Source organism: Nanorana parkeri, unplaced genomic scaffold (assembly GCF_000935625.1).
Source record: "Nanorana parkeri isolate BGI_ZX_2015 unplaced genomic scaffold, ASM93562v1 scaffold533, whole genome shotgun sequence".
Taxonomy (NCBI): domain Eukaryota; kingdom Metazoa; phylum Chordata; class Amphibia; order Anura; family Dicroglossidae; genus Nanorana; species Nanorana parkeri.
Genome location: NW_017306801.1, coordinates 385815 through 406610, shown reverse-complemented (window position 1 = coordinate 406610; position 20796 = coordinate 385815). Strand labels below are relative to the sequence as shown.

The 20796-nt window shown below is 42.1% G+C and overlaps 1 protein-coding gene across 1 annotated transcript; it reads right to left on the bottom strand.

Annotated features, from left to right (window-relative positions):
• Positions 1-1562: 1562 nt before the first annotated feature.
• On the bottom strand, positions 1563-5238 carry LOC108791196 (interleukin-17F-like). Its single transcript, XM_018561603.1, has 3 exons — positions 5215-5238; positions 3785-3993; positions 1563-1797 (listed from the first exon to the last, which is right to left on the bottom strand). The coding sequence occupies exons 1-3, from the start codon at positions 5236-5238 to the stop codon at positions 1563-1565; spliced, it is 468 nt and encodes a 155-aa protein (XP_018417105.1).
• Between the last annotated feature and the right edge of the window lie 15558 nt (positions 5239-20796).

Sequence of the window (20796 nt, the reverse complement as noted above, 5' to 3'; positions counted from 1 at the left end):
AACACGTCACCAAGCCCACGAGAAGGTGTTTCATACTGACGGTTTTACCGCTGGTCCCGATTCAACCCAAGTACCCTCTGCTAGAGCGTTCCTCGGTTACATCCAACACAGGGAGACAGATGACAATCCCTAAAACACACACATCGTAATATAAAATGCCCGCATAATTCACTATAATAAAATAAACACATTTCAGACCAGTCAAAATAAGACATGCAGTATTTTTCTGGTTTGGGATGGACTGCGCTGGTGTGAACAGAGACCAGAAATAGCATAGGGATAAATTAGGATGCATTTCCAGAAACATAGGGTCCAGAAACAGTCTGGTCTGGTCTGGTCTAGAGATGATCTGGATTTGGTGTGAATGGACCCTTACTGAAAAAAACAACTTTACAACATTCAGCTTTGTTTTACTTCTTTTATTTTTTTTTTATATTATAATAAATTAAGTGTAGACATCTCATAAAAAAGATATAAATATATAAATACATAGTTAAAAAATACAGGTATTATAGGATTTGCAACATACATTGCTACACAAGTAACCGCACCTAATCAGTGATACCGATCCATAATATGCACGGTATATCTGGCAATATGTACTGCAGACAAATTCCCAGTTCTGTAGAACCCGTCACTGGTGGCCATCTTGTTGGTATATCCAATGCTCGGCCTTTCAGCTCAGCAGCAACATTCCCGGTCACAGTGGACAGGAGACATCTAGTGGGATAATGGGCAGTATGCTTCAACGTACTGGCCAAGCCTACAATATGGCGGCGTGACATAGTTTATTTCATGTGCACCTGGCATTGTGCAGTAGAAGATATTCTGCATAAGAATAGGATGGGGCAGTAAGACTCCAGCTGTTTTTCTTGAAGCTTAGTGTAATATGGAAGTTGAATGTTGGTAATATAAGAACGTCATCATTCTCAGCAAACTAAAGATGCCAAGGGGTACAGGGGCACAGAGAATTAACGTAGGGATTCATAAATACAAGAACAGGAAGTGATGGAATAATCCAATATTTTAAGTCTTCCAAAATACACTGAACGGTTTTCACTGAACCAGATACAGCATCGTCCTTCCCCACCCATCCCTCCAACATGATCCACTCCCTACGGTAAAGAATACTCCGCTCCTGGGACGAAGTTTGGCTACCCCTGGGCTAATCCAATATTCTGAGTTGTCACAGGAATAGAAGTGGAATTGGTCCAGTGATAACTGTCTAACAGAGGATTTCCATTGGGGTGGAGAGATTTGCTCTTATTTCCTGTTGTTTCTTTGAGACAAGTAAAGGAAAATTTCCTCAGTGGGGCACAGAGAGGAAACAAAACTTGACGTTGGTTGAACTATTCCCTACTCTATCCAAAACTTTAAAAAAAATTTTGGCTTCAGATATGAGTAAAATCTTTGCAATAGTTCATTAAGGTTATTTTAGGAGTGGAACATTTTATACTGTTGGGAGTGGGTCATGTTGGAGGGTTGGCACTTCACTCCTCCATTGGAGAACTATGTATGGTCGGCACCCTAACAGAGTCCAGTAACATCACTCCTGTTCTGTGTTATTGCTCATAGACCTTGGGCCGGGCACAGGTACAGCCAACAGTGACCATTTTCTTCTCCAACTTGAAGGTGGGGACACAGCCTTTCATCTCCTTGTAGACAACCAGGATCTCCTGTTTGATGGGGACTGAGTTCAGGCTGATGTCCACGTTCCCCTCTGTATCCAAACACCCGGTATGGAGACACCGAGCCTCGGCAATGGTAGAGGGGAATCGATTGTTGTTTACATCATAGCTGTGGACAAAAAAAACATACATTGTCATTCATTACGGAGTGACTTCAGGCAACAACAAAAATTAGTCAGTGAGTGAACTTCTAATAGTATTTGCATACAGAGCAACTGGGCTAAATTCCCAATCTGAATTAATTTTACTGAGCTGAGAAGAACAATGCGGTCATCAAAGCTGACCTGTCATTCTGAACAATTGTTTTGCTGATCCTCCAACTTCAATCCATAGGGGCTGATTTACTGAATGAGGGGACTTTCCTCTTAGTTTAGTGAATGAGGTGCAGCTCTGTTGACTTCTATAACCCAATCATATGCAAGCAAAAATGAAAAAAAAATTCCATGCATATGACTGAGTATTTTTACTAAATAAAATTTCATCACATCCGATATGATCAGGAAAAAGTCCCCTGCAAACAATGAACAGCCTATTGTTGGAGACACTGACTTGCAACAAATCAGGAGTTCCAGACTTTTGCACTTGCTTCACAGCAAAGTTTTGATGAGGTCCCTCAACAACTGCCCTTAACAATAAAATATGTCTAAATCGAAGACAGCTGGATATCTGTCAGCACAGAAAGGGAGGGAGTACTTCTCCCTCTCCTATGAGGGAGAAGTACTGTGGGCTGGTGTTAGACTATTTTGAGTCCTAGGCAAGACCAGCTACTTGACCCCCACCAAAAAAAAGCTTACATTTTTTCTAATTCCATAGCAGGCACAGGCTAGCTCCATCCTGGCCCAGTGGACTGGCTACCCATTTCCCCTCTGCAGACCAGCTAGCTCCATCCCCCTGATCCCACCGATCGCCCTCCGCCCCCATGGACCAGCTAGCCCCACTCTTCCCCAACACGTTGGCTAGCACACAGGGTCCATGTTCCCTTCATGGTGTCCCCTTTTATGGTTTCCTCAGTCCTTCCCTAGCACACAGGGTCCATGCCCCACCAATGGTGTCCCCAGCCCTTCCATAGCACACAAGGTCCATGCTCCCTCCATGCTGTCCCCAGTCCTTCCATAGCACACAAGGTCCATGCCTCCTCCATGATGTCCCCAGCCCTTCCATAGCACACAGGGTCCATGCCTCCTCCATGATGTCCTTAGCCCTTCCATAGCACACAGGGTCCATGTCCCCTTAATGGTGTATCCAGTCCTTTCCTAGCACACAGGGTCCATGTCCCCTCCATTGCATCCCCAGCACATAGGGTTCATGTCCCTTCCATGGTGTCCACAGTCCTCCCATAGCACAAAGAACCATACAGCCAATACAGGAAATATTCAAAACTCTTACATGCAGGCCAGGCAGGGGTGAGCAGGCCTTCATAGCACAGACAGTGCGCTCAGCGTTCTCATGTAGCTGTACTCAGCCCCATCACACGCTTCTCACTGTGACACCCAGGCGGCCCGTGATGGGTACAGCACTGGAAGTGGCTGCTAGAGTCCAAACACTCCCACTGGTCATGCCCCCCTTATGGCTCTTTAGCCAGCTTCAACAGAGGCCAGTCCCTGGCTGAGGTCACGAGGGAGGGGCTCTAAACACTGTAGGAAAAAGCTCGGGTTATCAAAGTGTCCTCCTTGCTTGGCCATCTTTATGAATGCCACTCACTTGTCTTGGGATAACCTAGCGTTATCGGGAAGCCGGCAGAGTGCGAGGAAGCCGCAGGCCAGCCGGCCTGCCTAGTTTACCTAGTTGCAGCGCGGGCCCTGACTGTGCAGAGAATTAACTTTTTTATTAATTTTCCAGCTAATGGTTCCATCCCTAGCTTTCCAGTAATTTTCACTGTCTCACACCTCAGGTCCCTCTGTGTAAACTCTTATCCCCACCCAAACCACTGCCACAGCAAGCAGGTGCTGAAAATGGTACTGAAAATGGTAGTGTTGTAGCTCTATCATGCAAAAAGAAGCCATATGTGAACATGATCCAGAAATGCCACCATCTTCTCAGGGCCAAAGCTCATTTCAAGTTACATTTACTGAGAGATTGAAGAGGTAAAGTGTTACCTGTACTCCCATGGAGAGATGGAGCGTTTCCTCACATCGCCACTCATAGCCGGAGCTTCCTGTCCAATAATGTTCAGATTGACTTTCACCGATGAGGGGAACTTTGTAATGGGCGGACATCCTCCTTTCTTCAGGTGATGCAGATCCAGAGCCGCGATAGGGACCAACAGGGAGTCTCCTAGGAGAAAAACCAGTATAGTGAGCTGGATCTGGGGGGAGAAAATGAGGACCAGTCAATGATGTGTAATGGATGACACAACGAGGTAGATTTGCTATAGAGTAGAAGCTGTTCACTATAGAGTACAGACAAGTTCACTGAGCTAGACAAGTGTGCATCAATGTTTTATTACCTTTTCTCAATGTAATCTGAATGTGTCTCTGTTTTCTTTTTTTTTTTAAATAAAGCAAATGTGTTACCAAAAATCAAAGGAAAGAAAATTGACTGATTGTCATGGAGGGAAAAATTAAAAAAAATATATAATAATGGAATGATCACAAAGTTGCAACGTTCCACATGTCTACATTTCCCCACATGGCAGAAAGTAAAATAAGATATTTTCTAACTGAAAACTTCGTAACCGAGAAGAAGTTACGAGATGAGAGAAGAGACATCCTAAAAAATATTTGCAAAATGATTTTGCTGCCCTGACTTACAATTTAAAATGAAATGATAATAAGGAATGAAGCAACAGGGAACCTCTTAGTATTGATGGGCTGAAAATAACATCTAATCAAGAAGGATAAAAGTAAATAAGAGTCACTAAAGTGGTCCTTTTTTCTTTTGTTTGAGTAATAAATGATATGCAATATTGAGATTGGATGACATATTTCTTGTTGTGCATCTCCTAGTACTAGAGGTTTATTCCTGCTGGGAAATGTAGTCTTCAGCGGCAGCCGAGGCAGACAGATGGGTGTGCGTGCGGGCGTGCGGGGGGGAAGGAAGGGAGGGACAGAGCTGCGGGCGGTCTTCTACCCCGAAAGTAAGACCTAGCGCTATCTTTTATAAAAGTAAATAAGAGTCACTAAAGTGGTCCTTTTTTCTTTTGTTTGAGTAATAAATGATATGCAATATTGAGATTGGATGACATATTTCTTGTTGTGCATCTCCTAGTACTAGAGGTTTATATTTAGGATTTTGTGAAGAATGGAATGATCACTATGTTGCACTCTTTTGCTTGCCTACATTTCTGCAGACTGGAGAAAGTAAAATAAGAACTTTTCCAACTGGACACTTTGTACTTAACCAAGTAGTTATAAGATGACATCCTAAAAAATATTTGAAGAATGATTTTGCTGCCCTGACTTACAATTTAAAATGATATGATAAAAGGGAATGAAACAACAGGGAACCTCTTACATTTTGATGGTTTGAAAGTAATATCTAATTAAGAAGGATAAAAATAAATAAGGGTCATTAAAGTGGTCCTCACCATGGTGGCTCTTGTGTGGTCCATATTTCTTCCTTATCCTCTATGTGAGTGTCTCTGCAGCAGGTAGATGTTCGGAGTTGTACAGCAGGTAGATGTTCTGAGCTGTATAGGAGATAGGTGCTGTAGGTTGTACAGCAGGTAGATGCTCTGAGATGTATATCAGGTAGGGACCCCGGCATTATATAGCCAGCTCTGTGGGCTTTCCACTGCTCTCTGACAGTCTGAGGTTTCACTGTAGTGTGGTTTCCTCTATGATATCTCCGTGTCCCCAGCACGCTCTTTCTTGTAAAGTCAAAGGAAAATCTAACCTTGATAAATCATATCGGCAGAGGGCAGGTTTCCTGAACTGGAATGTAGGGCTGCTAACTCATAAACCGTATTTGCATATCTCTGTCAGACGTCACTGTGCAATTATTTCCTGGTTTTCATTCATAAATGAGCTGTGTGTGTGAGTGAAAAAAGCCAAAGTGATGAAAGAACACTAAAGCCACTCAGAAATTATTATTAGTATTATTTATTTTTATCAATATTACTATTATTATTATTATTATTAATGTGTTTCCCAGAAAATAAGACACTCATATTTTTTTTCAACGAAAAAAGACACTAGGTCTTATTTTCGGGGGATGTCTTATATTTACCTGGCTGCAGCTGTCCGCTCTCCGCTCTGATGCCGTCCACTTCGACCCCACTGGCTATGCCGTGCTTTGCCTGCTGGGAAATGTAGTCTTCAGCGGCAGCCGAGGCAGACAGATGGGTGTGCGTGCGGGCGTGCGGGGGGGAAGGAAGGGAGGGACAGAGCTGCGGGCGGTCTTCTACCCCGAAAGTAAGACCTAGCGCTATCTTTAGGGATAAGACCTACCACCGAACTAGGTCTTATTTTCGGGGTAGGTCTAATATTACAGAAATCCCTGAAGATAGCGCTAGGTCTTACTTTCGGGGTAGGTCTTACTTTCGGGGAAACATGGTATTATCATCTTTTGTAAAGCGCTGAGCAAATTGTTGGCGCTATATAAATCCTGTATAAGAATAATAATAATAATAAACCGTATTTGCATATCTCTGCCAGACGTCACTGTGCAATTGTGTCCTGGCTTTCATTCATAAATGAGCTGTATGTATGTAAGCCTGAGTCGTCAGTGTTCTGAGTTACAATACAAAGACAAAAGACAAGAAGGGTAGGAGTGCCCTGTTCATGAGTGCTCACAATTATAAAAGAAATCTATATTCATTTTTGTGACAGGTCCTATCTACCAACTCCAGGTTGGTCATGTCCTCTGCTGAAGCACCCTTCTCAGTTGTTTTTTAAGCATCTGAATGCTGCAGAATGGATAAGTGAAATGAATGTCGTTCTTTGCCAAATTATCCTGTGAACCCAGAGGTGGCACCATGACACACACCCAGGGGGCATGTCCATTTTAACGGAATGATGCAGGGTGTCATTCAACCCAGAATAGGCTGACTGTGCAGGATGCGGGGGGTAGTATGTAGTGAGCCCTGCAGTGTGGGGAGTATTGAGATAGGGACAGTGCACACACTGGCTAGGGAGAGATAGGTCCAGTGCAGGGAAAGCTTCCTGAAGAGCAGGGACAGTGTAAGGATGGTCCAGAATACCCCTGGACAGGTCTGTCCTTATAATGAGGGTGTTGCATCAGGCATCATCTCTTTGGGTCGTGTGGGGGGGCGGCAAGCAGATGGCCCCCTTTCCAGTCATAGTATCCCAGGTTGCTAAGAGCCGGGTGGGGAGATGTATGATGGCCATACACATTTCCTTGCCCAGCTCTTAGCAACTTGGGACGCTCTAGCCTGCAGTCTGCTCACCTCCTGGCAACCAGTGATCTGGGCAGTGTCCAAGGGTGGCTCTGTAGCTTCTCTACAGAGTGGAGCCACCCTGAGACAGGAAATGTGTTACTGGCCGTACACCAGGAGAAAATAAAGGAAAAAAGGCTAAGAAAAAGAAAACGAATGCAGCCGCCACATCTAGGGATCGGTACTCTGCTATATATTACATTTTTGTTTTTGGGTTTAGGTACGCTTTAAGCTAACAAAAGAAAATTCGATTTAACTAATTAAACCTGTTAAAACAATTACAGCAGAATACAATTTCAGGCACCAAACATCTTTACGCAGAGCAGAAACATTAGAATATTGAAATATGTCTTGTGAGAGATGTCACATATATAATATTATTATCATTTTTAAGAAAATGTATTGACACAAATTGAGGAGCCTATTTAAAAACTGTGAAATATGCAACAAGAATGACTTTAGGATAATATTCGGGTTATTTGGGTCGGTGTTCTCTGAACACCAAATCATCTGCAGAGGAATTCAACAAAAGAGGAATTTCCTGTACATCTGATGAGATGAAGTGAAAACAATGGTCATAGAGAGTGAATCTTCCCTGTAATAAAAACCTGAAAATGGTTTCCTTACTTCCCCAATGTATACAAATATATACTGTATACTGTATACAACCCCAATTACAAAAAAGTTGGGTCACTGTGTAAAATGTACATAAAAACAGAATGCAATGATCTGCAAATCTCATAAACCTGAATTGTATTCACACTAGAAAATAGAAAACATATCAAATGTTTAAATTAAGAAAATGAACCATTTTAAGAAAAAAATAAGGTCACTTTGAAATTGATGGCAGCAACACGTCTGCAAAAAATTGGGACACCGCAACACAAAGCTGGCAAAGTAAGTGTTACTAAAGGTGCCCATACACCTGCCGATTATCGTACGATAATCGGCAGGTGTATGGGCAGCGTGCGACCGCATCTACTGTACGGTCGCATGACTTTCATCTTCCGAGCACGCTGAAATCGTACGATTTTTGGCGGGTTGGTAGCGTGCTTTGAAGACGAAAGCCGCAGGGGCCGGTGTGCACAAGCGCACACTGCCCGCTCAGCACTGCAATCATCGGCAAGCCCTCCCCTTAGCGGTACGATCTGCCTGTCCACGACATGCCTGTCTACGACATTTTAATAACCTTACATCCATCGCACAACGAAAGTCGTGCGATGGTTGTAAGGTGTATGGTCAGCTTAACAAGGAAGTGCTGGGAGAACATTTTGCAGCTAATTAGGTTAATTGGTCAGTCACATGATTGGGTATAAAAAGAGCATCTTAGAGAGTCAGAGTGTGGGTCGAGGTTCAAAGATGGGCCGTCTAAAAATTGTCGCACAATTTCAGATTAACGTTCCTCGAAGTAAAATTGTAAAGACTTTAAATACCCTGAAAATTGCCAATGAATGGAAAGTACGGCACCCCTGATTGCCCTGATCACCCTATTCTTAACTTTGCCATTTTGGATTATTTAATTTGGATTTGCACTAACTTTGGATTGTTATACATTTTTTAAAAAAAAACATCCCCCAAAAATAAGACCTAGTATGTTTTTTTGAGCCAAAAAATATATAAGACAGTATCTTATTTTTGGGGAAACACAGTATATCATCATCTACAGTCCATAATATTATCAAAAGATTCAGAGAATCTGGAGAAATCTCTGTGCGCAAGGGACAAGGCTGAAACGCAATATTGGATGGCCGTGATCTCGGGGCCCTCAGACGGTACTGCATTAAAAACAGGTATGATTCTGTGATGGACATCACTGCAGGGGCTCAGGAATACTTCCAAAAACCACCGTCTGTGGACAGAGCTCACCCTGCCATCCAAAAATGAAAGTTAAAGTATTTGAACATGATTCAGAAAGGTCGCCGTCTTCTCTGGGCCAAAGCTCATTTAAAATGGTCTGTTGCAAAGTGGAAAAACTGTTCTGTGGTCAGACGAATCAAAATTTGACATTCTTTCTGGCAACCATGGGTGCCGCGTCCTTCTGGCTTGTAATCAGCACTCAGTTCAAAAGCCTGCATCTCTGATGGTATGGAGGTGCATTAGTGCGTATGGAATGTGCAGCTTGTACATCTGGAAAGGAACCATCAGTGCTGAAAGATATTAGACATGTGCACCAGCAACAAATTCGTTTTGTTTTGATTCTGATTTTTCTAGGGCTGTGCAAATTAACGATTAATTTCTCGATTAATCGTTAATCTTTTTGATTGCTCGGTCTCTCTGAGGGACCGAGCAAAACAGCCGAGCCGAATGCCGCTCAGCGGCATTCAGCTATTCACTCACTGCTGTTCGGCATCTATAAGAATAGGCCGAACAGCAGTGGGTAGCCTGGCGGAGGTTCGGCTCAGCCGATCCAGATGTTGGATCGGCTGAGTCAAACTTCTTCTGCACTTCGGGTCGGCCGAACATGCTGAGCATGTTCGGCTGACCCAAAGCCATGTGAAGCAAGCCGATGTACGGCTGAAATCAGCCGATATAAGGCTGAAGTGAATAGCCGAACAGTGTTCGGCTCACTTCACTTGGGGTCGGTTGTTCACTCGGCTGCCCTCGGCAGCTTAGTGAATAGACCCGAGAGTGTTGTTACAAGAAGAGGGGAGAGTGTATTGTGGTAAGCATGGTCCTCTCCCAACTTTTTTGAGAAGTGTTGCTGCCGTCAATTTCAAAATTACCTGTCCAGGAAGGGGGTGAAACACTATGGCCTTCAAGTGGTTAAAATGGCCCATTTTCTCAGTTTTCTATTTTCCATTGTGAATACAATATGAGTTTATGAGATTTGCAGATCATTGCATTCTGTTTTTATGTAAATTTTACACAGGGTTACATGTTAGGGTCATGATAAGTGCTAAAGGCCATGCTTCAGGGTAAGCCTAAGGGTTTTGTTTGGTTAAGTTCTACGGGCTTATCTGGGGTTAGGGTTGCCACCTTTTCTTCAAGCCAAACCTGTACACTGTATTGCCTCACGGCAATTTTTTTGTAAACTATACCGTATTTTTCGCTCCATAAGACACACTTTTTTCCCCCCAAATGGAGGGGGAAAATGTGCCTGCGTCTTATGAAGCGAATACCTATCGCCCGACGCCCAGAGCATGCAGTTTCGGGCGCCGGGCGAGTAGTTTTTTTGTACATTCAGCCCTGCTCCTGTCAGGGTATTTCTATATAAAATGACAAAAACTGATGAACTATGACTTGTACAGAAACTAAATCAAACTTTTCTGTGCACTGTAATGCAAGGGGCCAGGAGTCTGTGCTGGACAGATAAATTAATCAACCAAAATAGCCTATTGTGTACAAATTAAGCAAGACACAAACAATACAGGAGAGACCCTTTAGGAACCAGCTTTTGTTCAACCAAACTGATTCAAAGAGGTAAAACATTGCAAATGAAGTCTAAGGATTAGATAATCATAAAACCACAATTGACAATACTGAGAGAAACTTAACTTCAAGGTCAATAACTACAAGTGTTTAATCAAGAAATCCAAAGGCTAAGGATATCACAACTACAAATGAAATATTCACAAAAAACCCTTACAAACTCCAAGACAGTTAATCCACCCGATTGTTCCAAGAATGAGATTACCTGTGATCATTGTCTGAGGTTGAGTAAGTTATCATACACATCCAAGGCTTACTCAACTGAATGCAAACGATATGAGTGAAATAACCAATCAACTACCATTTCTGAACCGATCAATGGGAAAAAAAAAAATAGTGGTTGGGGAGTCACCAATACGAACAATGCTTTCAAACCATATAAAATACCAAAAGGAAAAAAGGAGGAAGAAGGAAGAGTCTGAAGAAAACTTCCTGGATATAACAAAAGGACTGTCACTCATTGGCCATCACTAAAGACTTAACCCTTGCTGCCTAAAGCGAGCCATCATCTCATCCAATAAGACTCTGAACATTTTCTTTTGAAGGATTGGTGAGATATTGATTATATATAAAGAATTAACTTTCTTTACTCCAAAATCATAGCGGTTACATTTTATTATTAGTGGGGTTTTTTTTGTTTACAATTCTAATTAACAGTGTGCAGGGTGAATTCTTGTGATCATTTTTCATATCTTTCTCTATTTTATTCCTTAGATTGTATTGTGTATGGTAAAAATTGGCCTGTTCGCTTGTTGTCCCTATTATACTAGTAAACCTATTATCTTCGGAAATCGTTAGGATCACAAGGGAATTTTTTACTTTTGAGATACGTCTCTTTCTTTCCTATGGCCACGGAGAGTAAGAAACAATCTTAAAGGTGTCCAGGTATTTTTATTTTTCCTGATAATTTATTTCCATTTATTTCTTTGATTGGGTATTTGAACTGTAATCACCAGTAATTTATGGTTTGTACAGAAATATATGATTATACTCGTATATTAATAAATTATTTTGATTTATTAGTGTAATTGGGAGATATTTATATATTGTGGTAAGAAATCACCATAAGCTCAAAGAACTCAGGGAATTGGTTTGGGGTGTTTTATCAAGTGTCTGAACTGAATTCATACTGTTTGTTAAGTTATTTATTATTTGCCGTAAGCGGCTGGAGGCACTGTCTATTAAATCTAGCTATAATTCAGACACCACCCTATTATTAATATTTCACCAAGATTTTGTACCACTCAATCACAACACTCCTGACAAGCAGAGCTGAATGTACAGTGGGAACCGCTGCTCGTTTAATAAAAGTGATCTAATTAGATCACTTGTATTAAATTGATCGGGGTTTTCGGGGTCACTCGCTCCTCTGGGGGACCCGTGACCACGGCATAGAAGCTCACCATAGAGCCCCTTGAGAAGAAGAAGAACGTCTGCTCTGTGTGATTACTGAGACCGTGGCTCTGTAATCACAGTGCCACCTGTCTCAGCGGTCACTGAGTCGATACCGAGTACTGGTGCCTTGTACCTCCGATTATAAGGAGGATGACCCGTCACCCGGCTTCCTGATTGCTTGTGAAGCCGGTGTTCTAGCGAAAGAAAGTGGGCTTCACTTGAGGCTGTCTGACCAATCAGAAAGCCAGGCGGCAAGTCATGCGGTGCCGTCTAGCTTCCTGATTGGCCAGGAATCAAGACTGCCTAGCAACAAGTGAAGCCGGCCTTTCTAGCCAATCAGGAAGCTGGCCGGCATGTCATGACCTGCCTTCCTGATTGGCTAGGAAGCTGGCTTCACTTGTTTCTAGGCAGCTTGGCTTCCTGACCAATCAGGAAGCCAGGGCGAGAGTCATGATGTACCACCTGGCTTCCTGATTGGTTAGGAAGCCAGACTGCCTACCAACAAGTGAAGCTGGCTTCCTAGCCAATCAGGAACCCGGGAGGCAGGTCATAACCCACCACCTGGCTTCCTGACTGGAAAGGAAGACCGGCTCCATACTCTCTAGGCACTGCCGGTCAGAGCGAGATCTCCCTCTGACAGGAATTTCTGGTATTGGAGCATTTGTGCGATTACTCGCCCAAATACTCAGAATCTGCACCGATATCCATACTAATATCGGTGCATCCCTGGTGCAAATCCATTTTATTGATAGTTGTCATTCAGGAGTCCCCTTCATCAGGCTCAGAAATGATATTCTAGAATGTCTCTATAAAGGTTGTGGTACATTTATACAATGTCATTTCTGAGCCTGATGAAGGGGACCCGGCGCCACCCCGAAAACACGTGTCGTTTGAATGACAAGTATCAATAAAATGGATTTTGCACTAGCATGGAATTTTAGTGCTGGTGACATCTGTATTGGACAATATGTACTATTGCACATAAAAGATGCCGCCACAAAACATGTCACAAGTTACCTATGGCATTTTTGGAGGACATGTTTTACGTACAATACCCCCCCCCCCTTCTTTTCAATTGATATTTAAATCAATGTAGTAAATACCTGTTAAGATGCAGTCCCAGAGGAAAGCGCTTCACGCCAGGAGGATGAATTCTCCCTCTCTGCTCTCTCTCTCTGATGTTACTTCCCCCGACTCACCCAGCTCCAGCAGCGGAGGAGAAATAGAGGAAGGGAGAGTCAAGGGACTGAAAACAGCGGCACCCGGCGCCCGCCACGAGTTACTAGCCACAAGTCCGGTTTGTATAATGTGTCCGGTTGTGAGGTGGGCTCACACCCGGACACAGGTTTACAAACCTGGACTGTCCGGGTGAATACCCTGCCCATGGCATGACCCATGGGAGGATAATTCCATCATAGGTCCCTAAGGGGTTAAACAGACTATGTTCATATTTGTAGAGCCGGCGACCGGCTTTACAATAGAAGCGATTTTGTCGACTCAACTGTCGCCAGATTGCTTCTATGGGCCGGTAAACTGTCCGCCCAACCCCCCCCCCTGCGTTGCCCAGGCTCCTCTGTTTCCGTTGTGTGTCTGGAACCAGCATCTCGGGTGTCGGTGGGAAGCTAAGGAGGAGAGCGGAGAGCCTCGGTTCACCGATCTCCTCCCCGTACTATGATGCAGATTACATCACTTCCGGACCCATCGCTGTCATTGGTCGGCTCACGTGATAGCAATTAAAGTTTAAAAATAAAACCGTTTTAAAAATAACATAAATGTAAAAATAATGTACATTTTTTTAAAAAGCATTTTATTGTGTTTTGGGCACTAAATTTAACTTAAGTCCATTTTTCACTGAAAAATGGACTTTAGTTAAATCGCATACCAAACTCCCCTTTTCGTTCTGGGGTTGCCTCCTGCCCGGGCACAGGGTTCAAAGCCCGTACTGTCCGGGTGATTCCCGGACGGGTGGCAACCCTATCTGGGGTTAAAGTTTTAGGGTGCAGGTATGTTGAGGGTTAAGTATGTAGCTTTGTCTATGAAAACAGGTTAAAGCCAAAAGGTTGGTCAAAAAGCTTACCTACATATCCCCTGTGTGTCATTGGTTGCATGGAGCTGGACAGGACGCCGGCCAGAGTTTCCCTGCTTGCTAAGAGCCAGGTGTGGAAAGATAAAAGTCAGCTGTCTCCATGGGACCTCAAACGGTTTCTGCGCCACGGAGCACCGCCCCACCCCTTTAGGTGACACCCAGGGCCTGTGCCATATGGGCCATATCCTGGGTGCGCCACTGCTCACTGGCATCTATTCAAACCACTAGAAGCTGCCTGAAGTGTCCTTTGTATTATACTGCTGCAAAGAAACAGCTAAAAAGGTAAGATACATTTTTTGGGGCATGCTGTGTGAATCGGAACACACATACTGTATAGTCAGGGCAGCCATCAGAAATTTTGGGGCCCCTTACATGGCTTTAGGCTGGGCATCCCCGCCCGCAACCGCCCTCCCTCCCAGCTCCTCTTACCTGCACCCCATGCCTCCTCTCCCGTCTGACTGGGCAGAAGTGACGTCACGGCACTACCGTGATGCCACTTCCGGTCAGTCAGCATTCAGATGAGCAGCAGGCCCCAGCTTGTTTCAAAGCCACTGGAGCGGCATATGCTGTATGATGGGGCACACATAACAAACATATAGTGGGGGATTCTCAAATTTGACTGCAAAAGTGGAAATACACTATAAGCTCGTCAGGCACATTTGCCTAAGCTGATGTCATCAGTCTGCTGCAGGCAGGAGGTATCATTCTTCACCATCATCACAGGAAGTCCCAGCCTGTGCTCTTTGTCCCTAGTAAATTAGGCCTCGCCTTGCTGTTTAAAATTGTCCTGCTTCTGGCCAAAATTACATTGCCGTGTCATCTATGGTCAGGTAATTCCTGTAGTAAAACACGTAACTGAACACGTAAATGTTTTCTCTAATGTGTTTCAGACAAGTCTTCCTTACTAAAAATGTTCTGCTGCTGATACTTTTGCAGTGCTGTAGAATTTGTTATTGTTGCAGGTATTTATATAGCACCAACAATTTACACAGAACATGTAGATTTACATCAGTCCCTGCCCTCCAGGAGCTTACAATCATACGGCCACTATCAACACATGCATGCATACACGCAGTGACGTAAAAATCGCCATAGCGGCCCAGGCGGCCGCTATGGGGCCCGGGCACAGGGGGGCCTGACCAGTGCCGCCTGGGTCGCTATGGCATATGGGCATGCTGGCTGTCACAGACACAGCTCAGCAGTGGCCACGGCGCATTTCCCCTCATAGCCACTGCGGAGCTGTGTCAGTGACAGCCAGCCGCTGCGGCAGATGAGGGCGGTGTTCGGAATGGAGGAGGCGGGTCCCGCCTCCTCTTACATCACTGGCCAGCGACCTAAGAGCAGATGGGGCCAGTGATATGACTGGGAAATTGGACAGAGATATGACAATGGAATATGATAGGAAATTCAGTAAATTATAAAAAATTCAATCAGAAAGGCAAATTTTTCAGCTAATAAAGGTAATAATGGTAAAGCAAAAGAAAGAGCAGAGCTCATGCAGTCCCTATACAGCAGGGTTGGAGTGTGAGATCTCTGCACTGAATTCTTGGACCTGCTCACATGCTGTGGCCATTACGCAGATCTCTCACTCTCTCTGCTGGGTTCATTAATTTTATATTATGGAGAATGTAAGAGGAGGAACTGGGACACGCAAGGGTAGGTGGGGACACCCACAACTGCCAGGTGGTCAGGAAAAGACTTGGTGATAATGGCTGAGAGATCTCAATGTCTGAGCATACAAGACATATTAAAATGCAGGGACTGGCTCAGTCCACCAGGCGCCACCTATAAATAAAATCTCACTTCTTTGTGGACTGATCCTTTAAACTATAGTGATAGAAAAGCAGTGCAGGGTTGGTAATAGCAGTTACTGTAAAAATAACTTTACAACATTCAGTTTTGTTTTACTTCTTTTATTTTTTCCATATTATAAAAATAAATAAAGTGTAGGCAACCAATAAAAATACAAAAAATATATAAATACATAAAAAATACAGTTATTATAGAATTTGCAACATACATTGCTACATAAGAAACCACACTTAATCAGTGCTATCTATTCATAATATGCACAGTATATCTGGCAATATATACTGCAGACTAATGCCCAGTTCAGTAGAACCCGTCACTGGTGGCCATCTTATTGGTAGATCCAATGCTCAGTAGGAACATTCCAGGTCACAGTGGACTGGACACACCTAGTGGGATAATGGGCAGTATGCTTCAACGTACTGGTCAAGCCTACAATATGGCAATGTGACACAATATAATTAAAGTACCCTTGTCATCGTACAGTAAAAGATATTCTGAAGGAGAAAAGGGTGGGGAAGTTAGGTGGCGGCTGTATTTTTTCTTCCCCAGTTATGAAGTTTAGTGTAACTTGGAAGTTGAATGATGGCAATGAAGTTCATCATTCATTGGAGATGCCAAGGGGTACAAGGGCACAGAGAAGTACCATAGGGGTTAATAAATACAAGAACAGGAAGTGGTGGAATAATCCAACATTTTGAGTCTTCCAAAATATACTAAACGGTTTTCACTGAAAGAACCAGGTACAGCATCTCCGTTCCCCACCCATCCCTCTAACATGATCCACTTCCTACGGTCAGTGGTGTATTTTGGTTTTGTGCTGCCCTAGGCAAGACTAAACTCGAGCGCCCCCCTAATCTAGATTTTCCCCGCCCCTTCCTGTTTAAGACCAACCCCTTCCTCACTAAACTCCACCCTCTTTAGGCTTCCTTTCTGTACATTAAAAGTAGATAACGAATGCCTATATTTTCACTGTCTTTGACCATCTCCTGTAACATGCAAGCAGTCCCTGACCCTCTCAATTAACATGTCAGCAGTCTCTAACCATCTCGTGTAACATGCCAGCAGTCTCTAACCATCTCATGTAACATCCCATCAGTCACTGACCATCTCTTGTAACATGACAGCAGTCTCTGACCATCTCCTGTAAAATGCCTTGGACGGACCCGCCGCTCTCAGCGAATCTGCCGCTCCAGGCAAACGCCTTGTTTGCCTCGCGGCAGATACGCCCCTGCCTACGGTACAGAATGCTCCGCTCCTGGGCTTCTCTTTACCTTTCTGAATCAAATCACCTGACAGATAAAGTGTATCCAAAGACATTTTCTTGCTCCATTGTGGCCATTGTCGGTTGTCCATTCACACTCCAAAAGGAAGTGAAGGGATATTCCAATATTTATTGCTGTCACAGGAATAGAAGTAAAATTCCCTAATGGGGACACTTGTTTTTTAGTGACAACTAACAGAGGATTTCCATTGGTGTGGAGAGATCTGCTCTTATTTCCTGTTGTCTTCCTGAGACAGAATGTAAAGGAATATCACCACAATGGGACACAGAGAGGAAAGAAAAAAAAATTACAGAGGTTGGACCGTCCCCTACCTCTACGAAAAACGTAAAAAAATGTTGGCTTTAGATATACTTTAGGTGCTCTTTGCAATAGTTAATTAAGGTTATTTTAGGAGGTTTGGGAGTGGGTCATGTTGAAGGTTTGGCTCTTCCCTCCTCCTATGGAGAACGATGTATAGTTGGCACCCTAACAGAGTCTAGTAACATCACTCCTGTTCTGTGTTATTGCTCATAGACCTTGGGCCGGGCACAGGTACAGCCAACAGTGACCATTTTCCTCTCCAGCTTGAAGGTGGGGGCACAGCCTTTCATCTCCTTGTGGACAACCAGGATCTCCTGTCTGATGGGGACTGAGTTCAGGCTGATGTCCACGTTCCCCTCTGCATCCAAACACCCGGTATGGAGACACTGAGCCTCAGCAATGGTAGAGGGGAAACGATTGTTGTTTACATCATAGCTGTGGACGAAAAAAAAACATACATTGTCAGTCATTACGGAGTGACCTCAGGTAACAAATAAAGTCAGTCAGTGAACTTCTAATAGTATCTGCATACAGAACAACTGGACCAAATTCACAACATAATACATTTTACTGAGCTGAGAAGAACACTGAGGTCATCAATGCTGACCTCTCATTCTAAACATTGGTTTTGCTGATCCTCCAAATTCAATCCATAGGGGCTGATTTACTAAAGGCAAATAGGCTGGTCACTAATAGTAGCTGCATACAGAGGACCTGGGCTAAATTCACAACCTGAATTCATTTTACTAATCTCAGAGGAACACCACCACTGCTGACCACTCCTTCTGAGCATGAATCATGCTGATGCTCTAACTTCAATGCGCTGGGGTTGATTTACTAAAGGCAAATAGACTGTTTACATTGCAAAAGAATTTGCAGTTTTTAGTGGACTTTCCCCTTTGTTTAGTGAATGAGGTGAGCATGCAAGGTTCCAGACATTTTCACTTGCTTAATAGCATAATTCGGGTGGGGTCCCTAGGGGTACCCCAACAACCTTCCTAATATTATTGATACCAAGATAAAGTATGTCTAAGATAATGTACGTCTGAATCAAGCATAGATAGAAGGAGAGCTTTTTATAGATAAATGCTGAAGTTTATTAAAAACACCATTTTCCTAATTATTTGCCTTACAAACTGTTCAACTAAAAAAATGTACTTTTAAAATGTAAGCAAACTTTGAGCTGTCCACACAGATCTTATACCCGTCCCCCTAAAAGTTGTATTTTTTGAGAGATGGCAGAGGTAAAGTGTTACCTGTACTCCCATGGAGAGATGGAGCGTTTCCTCACATCGCCACTCATAGCCGGAGCTTCCTGTCCAATAATGTTCAGATTGACTTTCACCGATGAGGGGAACTTTGTACCGTGCGGACATCCTCCTTTCTTCAGGTGACGCAGATCCAGAGCCGCGATAGGGACCAACAGGGAGTCTCCCAGGAGAAAAACCAGTATAGTGAGCTGGATCTGGGGGGAGAAAATGAGGACCAGTCAATGATGTGTAATGGATGACACAACGAGGTAGTTTTCCTATAGAATAGAAGCTGTTCACTTAGCAAAATGAATGTTCACTGAGCTTAGTAAATAAGATAAAGCTACAGACATTAAATCAACCAGATAGCAGAGTGTTCATCGGGTGATGACGGGTACATCTTATTTATTTCCATTCACCTTGCAAAGTGAGAATACAGTGAGCAGCATCTACTTATTTATCTTATCAACTCCACAAGATTGTAATTAATAATAAAAAAAACAGCAGTTTATGGAACAAAAAAAGAGTTGAAGAAATGTTATTTGTGAAATGTTTATTCTACAGATAATTATGTATTTAAAGATTATTGTATTATTATATTCACAAAGCAATTTTGTAAGCTTTATATAGTGTACAAATTTTCGCGATTTGCCTCTTGCTTTTTTTTATTACAATATTTTTCAGTTTCAAGCAACCAAAAGAGCAAAATTGTAGTAAAAATGCATCAAAACGAATTAGAAATGATTGAATTATTATATTCACAAAGCAATTTTGTAACCTTTGCATACAAACTTTCACGATTTGCCTTTTGCATTTAAAAATAAATAAATTCCAGTTTCAAGCAACCAGACAATCAAAATTGTAGTAAAAGATTTATCAAAGCCACCAAAATTCCAGCCATTGGTGCTTCCAACCTTGTGCCACTCAAATGTTGATCATTTGGTCACTCAGAAACAATGGAAACAGCATTTGGTAGATTGATATGGGCCACATCTGTAGCTGAAGTAAGGTTTCCAAAATTGCCAATTGTATGGAAACAGGACGAGAGAAACTTCGACTCAATACAGTTTTCTAAAGCTAGACATGTGTGCATGAATATTGTATTGTTTTTTTTAATGTAATCTGAATAAGTCACTTTTGTTTTGTTTTTAATAAATCAAATCTGTTAGCAAAAATCAAAGGAAAGAAAATTGATCAATTTTGTTTACCTCCTTTTGTTTACCTAACAATGCTGATAAATGTGCCTTTCATATATCTAACAATTCATATTATATTGAAATAATAACTGAAATTAAAATATTCATATTGGAAAAAAATACATCTATTTTTGTAAAAAAAAAAATCAAAATCTGAGCATAGAAAAAAGTTTTAAAAAATGTTTCTTTTAATGCAAAAAAAAATTAAGAAATGCTTGTGTGTAACCTAACCTTTTTTTACTGTCTATATGACATATTTATTATTGTACGGCAATAGAATAAATGTATATATTTTACAAAAGATAATCAAATCTGTAAACAAAAATCAAGGGAAAGAAAACTGATCAGTGCTGTTAAATGCTCCTTTTGTTTACCTAACAATTGAAATCAAAAATATGATTTGAAATTAAATTGAAATTAAAAATGATAATTGAAATTAAAATATTCATATTGAGAACAAAAAAGAAACATATTTTAGTAAAAAAAAAACATTTTCAAGTTCTGAGCATGAAAAGTATAAAAAAAAAAAAAAAATGTTATGCAGAAAAATATTCAAGAAGTGCAGGAATGCTTGTGTGTAACCTAACCCTTTGACTGACTATATGACGTATTTAGTATTGTACAGCAGTACAATAAATGTATACATTTTGCAAAAGATAATCACACGATTAATACCACAAATTGCTGATCCAGGGAATATTCAATTGCCTTAGGAAATCAGGAAAATGTTTTACTTTTCCCATTGGAGAAAATTAGACCATCCTTTATAAGGATGCTGTTTGCCTTCCTGTGGATTTAGTGTTCTGTCTATCATAATAGGTATTTTATAGATTGTTTTCCTACTATACAGCCTTTCTAAAATATTAAATAAAAATGTGTCATTGAGGAAGAAATAAAAAATAAATATATGTGCAATATATCCTTTTTCTTGTGACAAATGGTTTTATATAAATATTAGAAGCCTTTCTAAAATATTGCAGAGAAAAGATATATAGATATATATATATAGATCTATATATATT